At 44.7% G+C, this 14112-nt stretch overlaps 1 protein-coding gene across 1 annotated transcript; it reads left to right on the top strand.

Moving 5' to 3' along the window:
- TDRP (testis development related protein) lies at positions 1-7396 on the top strand. Its single transcript, XM_008061921.1, has 4 exons — positions 1-90; positions 1133-1354; positions 4663-4766; positions 6247-7396. Exons 1-4 carry the CDS (start codon positions 1-3, stop codon positions 6590-6592), a joined length of 762 nt encoding a protein of 253 aa, XP_008060112.1. The 3' UTR covers positions 6593-7396.
- The last annotated feature ends 6716 nt before the right edge of the window (positions 7397-14112 follow it).

Here is a 14112-nt window from a genome sequence, read left to right as displayed (position 1 = left end):
ATGGCTGCAGGGATGACAGTGCCTGTGGCTGGTCCCATGTACTGCATGCACCGTGGAGCTGAGCCCAATGCCGTCATGTGGTGTGATTTGGTACGTTCCTGATGAGAAGTTGGGATGCCTCGCTGGCAAAGACTTTTTCTTTTTCTTCTCTGATCTATGGATTTAAATACTTTAAAAAAGCATATGCATTTTAAATAAAAGCAATTACTTTTATTACAATACTGAAGTTACTGAAGGGGTCTGGACTGCACTGGTGCACGAGGTATGTGGCATGCCCTGAGCTGACTAGAGCATACTGTTCAGATTCTTATTGATCGGCCTCTCACTAGTTCTTTTTTCCTCAAAGATAATTTGGTATAATATTTCCTTGTCCATTTTATGGAACCGTGAGTCTCAGGGATCACTGTTTCATCTTGCTCTGATCATTGGGACCCAGAATTGTCCAGAGCAGCCCCGGGGCTTTCTCACGGGGCAGGGACACCATAAACAGACCCTCCCATGGTAAAAGGAGAGATTTACATCTGCTTTAGATGGGTGATTAGGCAGATAGAGCTAGAGTTTTATATTTGAGGAAAAAGAGAAAATGTAAATGACATTATATCTTGGTGTGTAATTTTGGGTCATTTTCTTCAAAATTTTAAGATTTCAAACCTTAGGTTATGTCTGAAAGATGGCATTTCAGAGGGTTACTGATGGTCAGATGTCTGTTTTCTGACCCAAAGAGGTGAAGTTTGGCAGGTTTGGTTGTTCTAAACAAAACTGTCCAGGGTGTCGGGCCTGTGCTCAAAGATGGGACCTTGGGCATGGACTGGTGGGGCTCATAGATGGGACCGAGCCCCCATGCATAAGATACCACCACCACAGGCTCAGAATCTGCATGCCTTGTGGAAGACACGCCACTCAACCTCCACTGGACATACTGGGGTGCATTATGGGCAGTAGTCATTTCCTTTTCAGTATTTCATAGATTTTCTTCACATAGCATGAAGATATTTTTCAACTGGACTATAGCTAAATGAAGAAAATGTATAGAAACTTACTTTCTCATTTCTGTAGCTCACTTCATGGTTAGTGCTCAGTTTTGCAACACATTTCTCTGTCTTCATGTTCTGGGCTGTCTGTTTCTCCCTAGGTTTTGTCGTTGCTTACTTGGGTTTCACACCATCCCAAGAGTGGGCAGGACAGGGGCTCTGCCCTCAGAAAAGGGGGCACTTTCTTCATGTCTCACACTCACAGGATCGCTGTGTTGACACAGCCTTGCTCTGTTCACCTCAGGACAATGTCTGTGTCCTCCCTGGGCCCTCTGGAGCTCTCCATGAGAGTGGCCTTACTGGCTGTAGGAGAGAGTGCACAGGTGGGATGTTCCCTCTTATCCCTCTCAGGGAGATGCTGAGAGAGAGATGGGAGCCTTTTGGTGTGAACTCAGGTGTCTGGTTTGGTAGATTCCTTAGGATTTGTTAGGTCCAGCTGTAATTACCACAGGTCCCAGTGGGACATTGCCCAGTTTGGGTTGGGGTCTCCAGAGATGCTCCTAAAATCCTGCTGTGCCACTGGCTGCACCCAGTTCTTGTTGTGCACTAGTCTCCCATGCGCCTGCCTGTGCCTCCCACACGTCTGCCTGCCAGTCAGTCACAGGCTCCAGCCTCTTCTAATTGCTTTGTGGGCAGAAGAGATTTCCTCATTTGCTCTCTTCCAGTTTCTTTCTTGGAGGCACATGTGAGAGCAGGGCCTGGGCCAAGGCCTGTGGTGGGGTGGGGCCTCGGCTCCTAGGTGCTGTAGGGACTCCACTGTGGTCGATGGAAGTTGCACCAGAAGTGTAGGTTCACACTGCAAGCACAGTGGCATCCAAGGGGTGGAGTCGCCTACAAGTTCTGAGCCATTGGCTGGAATGGGTCGAGTTGGGCAGGAAGAAGGCTGCCTTCCCTGGTGATGGTCGCCATGGTGATGGTTGCTGTGGTGATGTCGTCCTGTGGGCAGAATTGTCCAGTGGGCAGCTGGACGCTTGGCTGTGAGGCTCGTTAGTCTCAGGTTCTAGTGGGGTCTGATGCTTCACCGAGGCGGTGGTAAATTGAGGAGGAAGAGTGCTGTCCCTCTGCATGTCCTGCCCTGCCCAGAGCACAGGTCATTTCTGTATCTCAGTTATTGGGAAGATGGTGAAGGGAGGGGTTGTGAGCCACCAGGTGGCCCTGGGAAGGAAGCAGAGGTCATGCGTGTTCTTAGGAGAGGGCAGTGTGGCTTGCATTGAGGTTTTGGAAGTCCTATTTTAAGAAGCTTCTGTTAGTGTTTTTTTTTTTTTGAGTTGGAGTTTCACTGGAGTGCAGACTGGAGTGCAGTGGCCGCTCCCGGCCATCGCAGGCTTGACCTGCTGGGCTCCAGTGATCCTTCCGCCTCAGCCTTCAAAGTAGCCGGAACTACAGGCATGCGCTGCCACGCCCAGCTAATTTTTTTTTGATTTATTGTAGAGATGAGGGCTTGCCAAGTTGCCCAGGTGAGTCTTGAACCCATGGGCTCAGGCAGTCCACTCACCTCAGCCTCCCAAGGCGCAGGATTACAGGCTGAGCCCCTGAGCCCGGCTCTGCTAGTGTTTTTATTTGCCAGTGTATCATGTTAAGTCAGAGTATTGCCTCTGGGTCTGTGGCCTATCCTTAACCCTCTGCCCACAGGAGGGTGGCTGTGGCAGTACTTTTTGAGTTTGAGCAAGTTTTTGTCTGCTGTGTTTGATGATGTTTGTTGAGTGAATGGATCAATGCACCCAGATTTCACCAGGGTAGGGGGTCAGGATGTGGGCCACTTGCCATCCCTAGCTGAGATGTCCCTTACTCCTTTATATTCAGAGATGGCCCTGACCTGCAACTTACTCAGTTGCAGGTTCATGGGAAGCATGAGGAGTCTGAGTCATAGTTGTCCTATTAAACTCAGGCATTTAGAGCCTATATGTGGCTTGCAGTCTCAGAATTGGCTGCTCTCTAGAAATGCTTCTCAGGGCCAGGAACTGATCCTTTGCTGTGCAGGAGAGAGCTCTAGGGCCGGAAAAGTAAATTCCAGAAAAAAACGTGGGCCACAGATCAGGGAACCCCTTCCTCCTGGCTACTTAAATCTAATGAAATGTATACATTTAATGATCTTTGATAAATTCTTACACCTTGAAAGAACTCATGTTGGCTGGGCTTGGTGGCTCAGCCTGTAATCCCATGTCTTTGGGAGGCCGAGGTGAGTGGATTGCCTGAGCCCGCAGGTTCGAGACCTGCCTGGGCAACTTGATGAGACCTCATCTCTACAATAAATCAAAAATCAGCCGGGTGTGGTAGCGCATGCCTGTAATTCCAGTTACTTGGAAGGCTGAGGCGGAAGGATCACCGGAGTCCAGCAGGTCGCGGCTGCGGTGGCCGGGAGTGGCCACTGCACTCCAGTCTGGGTGACAAAGTGGGACTCCAACTCAAAAAAAAAAAAAAAAAAGGACTCATGTCACACAGAATGAGCCTGTGTGGTAGGTTTTTATATAGTGTGTGGTATAAAGTGATATCACATGCCTTTTTTTTTTTTTTGGCATGATGATTTATTTTGAGGGGTACCTCAGTTTTACCCTGGCCCCAGTACCTGATTTATAAACACTCAGGTCTCTCCAGGCAGAGCTGTTGGAAGACTAGTCTTTAGTCTTAGGATGCAGACTTCTGCCTGGAGTGGGATTCCTTGAGTCTGCCCTGTGGAAAGTAAAAAGTGAGACTCTGGAGTTCTCTAGTTAGCTTTCGAGGACCTCTTTGCATCTGGTCCCTTCTGGATGCTGGGTTCATTTTTACCTCAGTCACTGGGTGCCTCTCGATGGGATAGCGGAATTGAATTTGTTCTTGGTTGTCCCATACCGGTGCTATCTTGTAGCCTCAGTTCAGTTTTCAGGATTGCTTTACTTTTGTATTCTATTTTTAACAATTCAAAATATTTTGAAGCTAGGTCTGTCCAATGAGACCCTTCTCCCCTAGCAATGTGATGATGGACACTGGGGCATGTCAATCAGCAGATGTGAAGGGCCCTTGACACAGGCCGGATTTTCAAAATATGTTAGTCTCTTTTCCATTTCTTTCTTTTGGATTTTAAATGACTTTTTCATTGCTGAAATACAGATATCTTATAATTAATTGCATATAAGATGCCTGTATTTCAGAAATGAAAAAAATCATATGAAATCATTTGAAATCAATAAAATACATTATTCTCAAAAGCCTATGCTTGTAGAGTTGGGGCAAGGGTTCCCATCCCCATGAAGATGCTACAGGCCACAGGCCATGGCTATGTGGCTCCAGGCGACATCTGATAAGAACAACCTTCTCTAGGGTGGCCTCCTGAGCCTAAGGAGATCTGAGTTTTTCTTGTATGGGAAGTGTCATCTGGTTATAAGCACCATCATCACAACCTCTTTTAGGTAAAATGTGATTATTGACTAGTTGGTTACCGAGTTACTCAGCAGCCCTGATAAGCTGTAATATCAAAAGCTCTGAGATCATAGTGGCTGACAGGAGAGTACTTGCTGTCTGTGCAGATATAGAAAGGTAAGTAAGCTCTGCCAACTTGCCTTCCTAAATTTCAGCTCCATGGTTCTTGGAATAGAAAACTGAGCTCTGTCGGTTCGTGACATCAGATTTGACGCTTTTCTTACATTTTTATCAGGTTCAGGGAACAAGTTTCCGAGGCTGGAAAGAAGTGACTTCTCTGTTTAATAAAGATGACGAGCAGCATCTCCTGGAAAGGTGTAAATCTCCCAGGTCCAAGGGGTAAGTCACCAGTGTGTGAAGCAGTAATCATGTCAGTGGAGGCAGGAAGCCGCTGAGAAAGGTGGAGATAAAGGCTCAGGGTGTACATTCAGTTTAGCTGAAGACCGCTGTGGTGCCTGGTGAATCCCTTTCCTTCCCTCTCTCTGTCCGTCCATCCCTCCCTCACTCTGACCATCTGTCTGTTCCTGCTGAGTGGCAGGTGGTCATGGGCTTTGGGATGTGCTCCTAGAGAGTAATTAGAAATAGAAATATGCGATATTTTTTATGATCTGGAGACAAAAGAAAGAGAATAAACTTTACTTTGGGCAAAAGGTCATGAGGGCCACTATAAATAAGCATTTTGAGATGTTATGGAAAAGTGAAAAAAAACTTGGTATATAAATCGAACTTATTAACCTTAAAGCAGCCATAGCCATCCTTAAGATTTTTAGATGTTTCAGAAAATAAAAACGGTTAAAAGTGCAAAGGCTTTATTGTTAAACTTTAAAAGGTAATAGAAAATTGAGTAAATTTAAACTGCTATTGCTGCTCTTTTATTACAAACATTTCAGAAGATTAAAAAGTGTACTTAAGTTGAAAATATAAATTCAGTGGCTACCTGATGGGATTACCAACGGCATATTTACTTAGGACTGTGAAGAGCTGTTTGACTAGAAAGGTGAACCTTGGTGAGCCTGCAAGAACTTGGTCTCGTTTGAGGACCGTGGCCTTGGTCTGCTTGTGTACTCTGTGCAGAGGGTAACACAGGCGCCCTCCCTGCTCTGGCCGAGCCAGGACAGCCCCTGCACTCTTCATCTGCAGAGGACAGAGTAAACTGTTCCTCCTGGCTGTCAGGTGGACTGTTAATACAGCAGCGTCTTGGGAAGGCCTGGGTGCTGGTGTTCGGAAAACACACCTGGGCCATGCTCGCGGCAGTCACGTGGAGAGGCCCTGCCTGCACCAGCCTCAGCCTTTGTTCACCAGGATCTTTCTTGGGTAGATATTGCCACCTTTTCCTTTTTACGGTAGATGGCGTTCTGAATTCTTATTTTTCTTGGGTGAATTAACTACTAAATGCTTGAGACTAGCTTGCTGTGTGAATAACCCTATTTTGATAAGTGAAATAGTTTTCCCTTCCTATTCCTTAATCTGGATCCAGGATGTTCTAGATCTGATTTGCTTAAATGCTTGAGTGCTACTTTCATATTGCCTTGGAAAGTTCTCTTTTGTTGTAACACTCCTGCTTTTCTTGTCTGAGAACTAGTTCTTTGCTTACACATTGACAAGTGCTGTGCTGAAATATGGCATTTACACACTTCATTAACAATGTGAAGTGACTAATTTTTCCTTATTAATTTTAATATTTAAAACTTTACCTAAAGATTTGTGTTAACTTTCTCAACAACTTAAACTTTTTAAAAAAAGAACTTTGTAAGATTGACACAGCTTGAGGCCCTAAGACCACTGGGTCACCAACACCTAACTCTTTCATCTCCTTCAGAACTACTTTACGATTAAAAGAAGAGTCGAAGACAGAGAAGAAGTCTGGATTTTGGGACAATTTGGTTTTAAAACAGAATATGCAGTCTAAGAAACCAGATGAAATTGAAGGCTGGGAACCCCCAAAGCTTGCTCTTGAAGACGTATCGCCTGGTTCTGAGGATGCTGTGGATGGCCACCCAACCTGGCCGGGCTGGGAGGGTGAGGCCAAGGGCTCAACCAAGTACATCAGCCTGACCAGCTCAGCAGGCAGCTCCAGGTGGAGCCTCCGCTCGGCGGGGAAGCTAGTCAGCCTGCGGAGGCAAAGCAAAGGCCACCTGACGGACAGCCCGGAGGAGGCAGAGTGAGGAGAAGCCATGGGCCTCTCATGGAGCTTCAGGAGTGTACTGAGTCACGGTGGCTTTTTATTAGTATAGCCTCAAGTTGTTGAGTCCTTCCCATATTAAAGAGGAGAGAATCTACTTTTTGCCTGTTTTTCCTATTTGGACCTCTATTTTCATTGTCAAATGAGGAGCTCACACACACACTGTGATTCCTTGGTGGACACGTGCAGGGATTGTATGTTTGGTTGCCTTATTGTAGAAATGTCCACACACTAGAGCCCATGTTTTGCAGAACCCGGAGATGTGAATGTTTGATGCTGTCCCTTAAGATAGCAGTAATGACTTGTGGTTTGCCACAAAACTATTTTCACACCATCTTCCGTTGTAGTTCTCTGCTTCAGAACTTCTGTACCTTTTTCTTGCATGTAATGCGTGTACCATCCGTGTCACACGAGAATGTAGCAGTTGTGCAGTTCTCTTCTTTTGCTAGAAAATTACAGTCCAGGAGGTAAGATGACTATTCCAAAGGTTATGTTAAATTTTGTTTAACTTGGCAAATCAAAAGTTTTTCTTATTAAATGAAATATGTAAACAAATTAAATACTGGAAAGGCAAAGGTTGTATTTGAGCATAAAATGTCAGTGTCTTACAATGCATGGTGACCTCTTGCTGAGGGAGGTATAGTCTCTTGTGTGCTCATTGGATGGTAACAGTGGTTCTTTTTTTGTGATTTTATTTTTGCTTCTCCTGAACTTTTAAATCTTTATTTTCTCTGAAAAACATTATCTTTTTCTTATTTACAGATTAAAGAAATGTGGATAAATTTCAGTTACTTGATAATCTTAATTTTGTTTGGAAAACATCATCTTGTTCATTATAGAGTTAAAATTGTACATAAAATAATGAAGTGCCTCTTTTCTATTATACCCATGTGTTTGGTTTTTCAAACTGAGATACTTATTGTGACTGATGTTAGATCTGTAAGAAGTTATATTTCCCCACAAGAATGACTTGCAGCTAATTTGAGAACACCTCTCTCTTTTTCCGTCTCTCTGCTTACTGTCCTGACAACATGATCCTACACAGTACCAGGTGCACCCATCACATGTCCCTGGCAGGAAGGTTTATTGGCAGGTGGTACAGATAGCTATCTTAGGTAAAAGTGGTTTGAAAGAAAAGGTGTATTTTTCTTTGTTTAGGTTAAACACAAAACAAAAACCACCAGTTAAACCTCCTGTAAAAAACAAACAAAACAAAGACCCTGTCCCTGGGCTGTGGGTGTGCACTTGTGTGCTGTTTCATGCATCTAACGTTCCTATGGAATGACTGCATGTGCATTACGACAGAGCTTACGTAGTCAGTGTGTCAGAGTGCCTGTTTTAATGGAATAAGTGTACTTGATCTGTCTGTCTAAATCTACCATCAATATCTGTATCTATCAATTGCTTATACCTATCAATTATTTATATTCATCTATCATGTGTCTGCATTCATTCATCTATACATCCGCCCATCTGTCACCAATCATCTATCTTTTTTTTTTTCATAGAACAATAAGTTTACTCTTCAAGCCTTGAAAGGAGGACATGCTTTAAATGGTGTTCAAATAAAAATTCCAGTTTGCATTAGAACCTTGAAATTGTGGGGGTTTTCTTCCATAGTGCAGAGTAAAGTTTATGATGTTTGGTATAACAGCTAAGTAAACAAATCCTACATTTCCTCAGGTAAACAGCTGTAGCTGTCTTCCTTGAGAAGTGCTTTGCTGGCTGGTACACACATGCCCTTGCCAGGATTTATGCAAATACTCTGCAGCAGGGGTCAGATGACACTTGTCTTGAGTTAAGGCTATCTTGCCCAGTGCAGGAATGTAAACATTGTATTTGAGACTTAAGTTACATTTATGTGCTGGGAGATGGGACTATCGGCCTGTGCTTTGGGGGTCCTGCTGCCTCTGTCATGCATATATGCTGGATTGCTAAGTGCCTGCAGCTCACCTCATTTATGTAAATGTGACATAGCATAGCGGGCAGAGTCGTTCTTTGTGGTATCATTTCTCAAAATTTGAAACAAAGCCTGCCTGGGATTGGAACATGACTGTAAATTGGATTTTTATCTACAAAGACTAGTGTGAAAATGATTTTTCTTCTGTTGTAGCTGATTAAATTAAAATAACTATGTTTGTGGTTAATATAAATATTTATTGGTGTGCTTTGGGAGAAAAATATCTGTTTTTGAAAGAACTTACCAAAGCAAATTTGTTATTTTCACAAGTTAATGGAGAATGTGGATTTGATTTTTGATCTTTGTAAAAACACAGCTTTCCTGTGTGAAGGGAGGTGTCCGTGCTCCTACTGTATTTTATTATTTTTTTAAGGAAAGGAATGGGCTTTGGAGAAAGTTGGGTTCCTTCTTGATGTTGAGGTTTTAAAAACAATAAACATATTGGTTATAACTCTTTCTTGATTGGTTTGCATGATTATTGGTATCTGCCTATGATAGTTTTAGTCACTCAGAGCTAAGGGCACCTTTCCTGACCTTTCAAATATCATTTTGAAATTCAACGGACACACGTAGACTTTTTCATAACTGAACAATTTTAACCTCAGTTTTCAAGATGTGTCTTTTGCATATTTGAACTGCCTTCCTGTGCTGAGTCCACCCAAGGGTCACAGTGCGTCCCTGGTCTGTTTGTGGTTTTACTTTCCTTATTTCATGAGTTGGGTCCTTATGCAAGTTTTTACCCCTTGCTATCCAGTTGAAAAATATGAACATACTAGTGATAATATGTTTTAACCTGCTGTTACTTATTTTTTTAAAAAGATGATCATCTCTTAGAACAATGTCCTTTTGGAAGACAGAGGCCTACTCTAGAGAGTGATGTTAACTTTCCTCAAGAACTAGGCACTGGGCCTGCAGTGCCTTCCCGCCTGTCACTGGGGTACAGGTGCTTTGGAAGGAGGCTGGGAGCAGTGCCAGGTCCCTCTTCTCAGGCCTAGGCCCCAGGCAGTTGGATTTCTGCCCTGGCCCTTCCTCACCATGGGCCTCACTGGGGAGTGTGGACTCAGTGGCTCTTATGCCATCCCCACTGGCCTGGAGACCTTACACCTCCATCCTATTTCCTGGCTCTGGTCCTCCAAGCTGCTGCTCTGGCCCCCTCCCCCTTCTGTCCTATGATAGCCTCACCATGACATGCTGGTGACTCTGCTGCCTTGGGCTCCAAACCGAGCCTTTGGTTCTCACTCATAGATCTGTTCCACAATTCCCAGTCGCTTCTGGCTGTCATAATAGGTGAGGTAACAGTTTCTGTCCTCTCTCCCCCACCCCACCCCCAGTTTACTTTGAGCTATTTATCCACTTTTTGGTTTTTATGGTCATTCCTCAATTGATATTTGACTGAACACCAAAAAACCAGCCAGCAGGGCACTCTTTAATAGACTTTGAAGACATACATTGGCTAAGGCAATTTTTCAGCTCTGTAATAGCTATTTTAAAAATGTGCAAAATTGTCCAGTGTTTAAACAGTGAGAACTTGCTCTGGCTATTTTTTTTTTTTCTTTTTGGCAGAGAAATAGTTTTAGCTTAATTCACATGAGGTAGTAACGGCTTAAATCATGAGCTGCTGAGGAAATGGCAGCCCTTCCTTTTCTAGTGTGATTTGCTGCCTCATGTAAAAGTGTTTCTGACTGGGGTTGTCATTTGCGACACCAACTCTTGGACCCAGGGTCAGCCAGTCAACACCTAGGCAGCTTTAAACTGCAGTGAGACACGATTCTCCTCATTGCCCACTGTTGTGTAATTCCAAGAGGGTTGTTCATAATTGCGACTATGAGACATGACAATGATAATGTAATGATTAGACTATATGTAATTTATAGATGTATGATATGAAATGATCAAATTGTGCTCAATTTAGTTTTAGATTTAAGCAACGTATCATATTCTAGTTTTTCACACCACACAGAGCTGCTGCTGGCTTTTTATCACATGACCATCCAGTGGCCACCCAGCCCTGGTCCTACCATTTGGGACCTTCTGCATTGTCATTTGGGCTTTGCTTGCAGCCTCTGAGGGTGACAGGGACAAGCTGCCACCTCCTCTCACTGGCTTTGGGACCCAATGGCTGTTATAGGATGCTGCAAGTCGAGCCTGTCAACTGCATTATTTTAAGAAAGAGCACAACTCTGCCACCTAAGTGTCTTGAAAAATCATATTGTGAAGGAAGAATCATGTTGAAATAACTTAAAATTTTAGCTATTAGCAGCAAAGTTGTTGTCAGTTGTTCAAAAGTATAGCATTTCTACTGAAAGACTTCTCAGTATTTTAAACATATGTGAGCTTTGTTATTTAGTCAGTAGCAGAGAGAGCACCGTGGTGGTGCTCAGAGACCACTCCCATGGCCCCTTTAAGGAGGCCCAGCTCTGATGCCACCCTGGGGTGGGGGTGGGGGGAGGTCCAAGCTTTGTTTTCTGTTTTTAAAGTGGGACATTATCCGAGGGCTTTGAGGAGAAAATAGTGGGACTGTTAGTAAAGCTGTAAAATACTGAATACTAGCTAGTTTTCCTTGTCTTAATAGTCTTGAATGGTTACAGCCATTAAGTTCTCATGGGGCCAAGAGACTGAGCTGTATACAGTTGGTGCTTATCAGCCTTTTCCTGGGAATGAAGGGCTCACTGGTGTAGTTTTGTTTTAAGGTGACATAGAAGTTGCCACTGCTATGGAGACAGACTCCAGGTGTTCATGGTGATGCAGACAGTGACTTTCTTAGTGAGGTATGGGCAGGAAATGCTGGGCCTGGGAATGAGGTGGCGGGTGGGCAGGTGAACTCTGCCCATGGGGCTTGTGTAGATGGGTCCCTGCTCAGGGCTGTGCTAACACTTCCTAGGGTGTCATCTTGAAGTCCACTGAGAAAGTGGCTCGGCCTGAGGAGGGTCTCGTCTCTGAGTGGTGGAATTTGGCTAAGGAGACTGGCATCACAAGTTTCTCCAGCAGCTTCTATAACTTTGGAAGCTTCCAGGTTAGGTGGCTGATGTCTGTTCCCTCATCTACAACCCTGTCTCTCCTATCTTAAGGTCAGTTTAACATCTTCTCCTGTGACCCAGGGTTTCACCATAATGTACTTGCCTCCTCCTCGTGGCTCTGTTCTGTGTTCTCTGTTTAGTTTCTATCTCTTTGCTTAGACAGGCAACTCCAAGTGAGCAGGGACCTGCATCCCGGGAACACACTGTCAAAAGACCTTTGTGTGATGAGTGCTCTAGGGATGAGTGCTCTAGGGAACACTTACTGGAATTGCTAGTGCAGAGTCAAACAGCTAGATGGGCAGCTGACAGTTTGAAAACTGGTGTCTGTAGAGTTTGAGCAGCCGCCAGTCACATGTCCCCTCCACCCATTCTAGGGCTGCAGAGCTTGGACTCACCACCATGTGGCCTTCTGCAGTTCACCTGGCAGACCTGGCTCTTCAGGTCTATTGGGTAGAGTATGGCCTGTCTCCTAGGATTGCTGTAAAAGTAACTTGATAGCCCAGGAACCTGCTATGTTTTGATGCTGCAGGCACGTGACATCAGCTGGTTGTCTTGTTCTTACTGGGAATTTTTAATGTGCAGTAAGCCTCCCTCTAGTAGCAACATGATGAGACTAGTTAACCTACACTAGCCCCACCACCAGCCAGTTCCCTACTCAGAGCTGTTTGTCTTCATTCAGTCATTTTCATGGTCTAATTTGACCACCGTCCTAATGGAACCTAATCTACCAATGACAGCCCTAAATCCTCTCTACACATTAGTCACAACATGAGGAAAAGTGACATGCCACATCAACATGACGCCATCAATCACAAGCAAATACCTCACTGTGTTACATCTCCTACCCCTGCTGTTCCCATCACTCAACCACAGCCATTTTAGGACTGACCTCTACATGTTCACTCAGAACGGAGGCTGAAGTCACTTCTCCTGTTTATAGCTCTTGTTGTTTTCCTTTTTCATAGCAGATGGACTGCTGGTTGGATCTCTGGACCCAGAACGTGGAGCAGGTTAGTGGGATGTGGGGGCACCTGCAGGTCCCTCACTTTAAAGCACTGTCATAGAGGTGCTGCTTTTCTGTAGTATGCAACTGTTTTATCTTAAGCATTTCTCCTCTGATTTACCCTCGACCTGGGGAGTAGAGGACATGAGGAAGGCTCCAACTGTATGCCTGGTGGCTGGTGGAGGTTCCTCCTTGTTCTCCTGCCACAGCTTGCCCTGTGTCCTGGTCATCTCTTCTCGGTGACAGCCACCACACCGCCTGGGGACCACTTCGTCCTTTTTTCTGCCCAGTGGAAAGAAATGACTGGAAACCCTGATGAAGAGGGGCTGTGTAGGGAAAGAGTTTGTCTTAAGGTCACAATTTAGTGTTAGTTGCCATGAAAAGGTTTTCTCTCCCCCAACTTCTTAAGAACACTTTACTGAAAGTCTTTGCCAGTAAGCAGCTTCCTGAGGCTTCACTGGAAACCTTTCTTGTTTTAGTGACCATGAGGACTTATTTATGTTCACTCACTTGTCAGGTTCACGGGCTTTTTTAATGTCCTCTTCTGCAGTACTGCCGGAAAGGAAAAAGCAGATAAACAGTTGCCAAGAGCTATACTGAGCACACTGACATATGCCTTTAGCATGTGGAGTTGATGCTGGTATCACCCCATCCAGGCCATCCATGTGTTTACGCTGCACGGTGTCCACAGCATCTCTAGCTCCATCATGGAAACACCTTCTTGACAATGGGCTCAAAAACAGTCCCTCCCAATGGCTGGGCTCTGACCAGTTGGTTGTGCACTGTCTCTGAGCAGGCTTAGCTTTTAGTGGCATCGGCAGGTGGGTCATTGAGGGAAGGACAAGTAAGGCCCACTGGGGCCACAGGCAGGTGAGGGACCGGCTGCAAGATGCCCATGAACTGGGGCTCCTGCCCCTCCTGGGCCAGGGTCTCTGGGACTGAGACCTCAGACATTGTATTTACCTACCTCTTGACGATACCTTGCACTTTATCTAGCTGTCAGCACTCTGCTCTTTAGTTTCTCTGCTATGTTGACTCCTGAGAATACAAGGCTGAACAATGCATTTACTGTAAAAGCCACTATATTTTCTTGGTGATCTGTATTTTCAGAATACATGATAATCTGTAGCTAGTCATCACACTGATATGTGGTGGGGCCTTTGCTGAGGTGCACCCCACCTTTTGCAGCCACATTGAAACGTGAGTTACCTCACGATGTGGACACGTCCCTGTAGGAGCTGAGGGTGCCCTCCACTTTCATTGAAACTACATAGAGAGTGAAGGGGCAAAGCAGTCCTTTTGGTAAGTGATAATGCTTTGTTATGTGAGAGTGAAGGGATTACGGGGTGACTTTTACCTCCATTTTCTAACCTTTCTGGAATATGTCAAAAAAATAAATTAGAAAAGGGTACAGACAGTATGAATAAATACATGCAATGTGTTTACAGCACTAGGTGTTTTCTAAATGTGCCATTCACTATTTCTGCAGCTTCACATTCTCCTCTAGGGAAAGGTAGTGCCTA

Source organism: Carlito syrichta, unplaced genomic scaffold, assembly GCF_000164805.1.
Source record: "Carlito syrichta isolate Samal-C Ts95f unplaced genomic scaffold, Tarsius_syrichta-2.0.1 Scaffold305639, whole genome shotgun sequence".
NCBI classification, from domain to species: domain Eukaryota; kingdom Metazoa; phylum Chordata; class Mammalia; order Primates; family Tarsiidae; genus Carlito; species Carlito syrichta.
The sequence above is the reverse complement of the archived record's forward strand: the minus strand, read 5'-3'. Positions and strand labels throughout refer to the sequence as shown.

Bases quoted from the DNA above. Each gene is read 5' to 3' on its own strand.
- TDRP (XM_008061921.1), top strand. From the start codon at position 1: ATGGCTGCAGGGATGACAGTGCCTGTGGCTGGTCCCATGTACTGCATG. The intron at 91-1,132 runs GTACGTTCCTGA...GTTTCTCCCTAG, and splicing joins CCGTCATGTGGTGTGATTTG to GTTTTGTCGTTGCTTACTTG. The intron at 4,767-6,246 runs GTAAGTCACCAG...CATCTCCTTCAG, and splicing joins AAATCTCCCAGGTCCAAGGG to AACTACTTTACGATTAAAAG.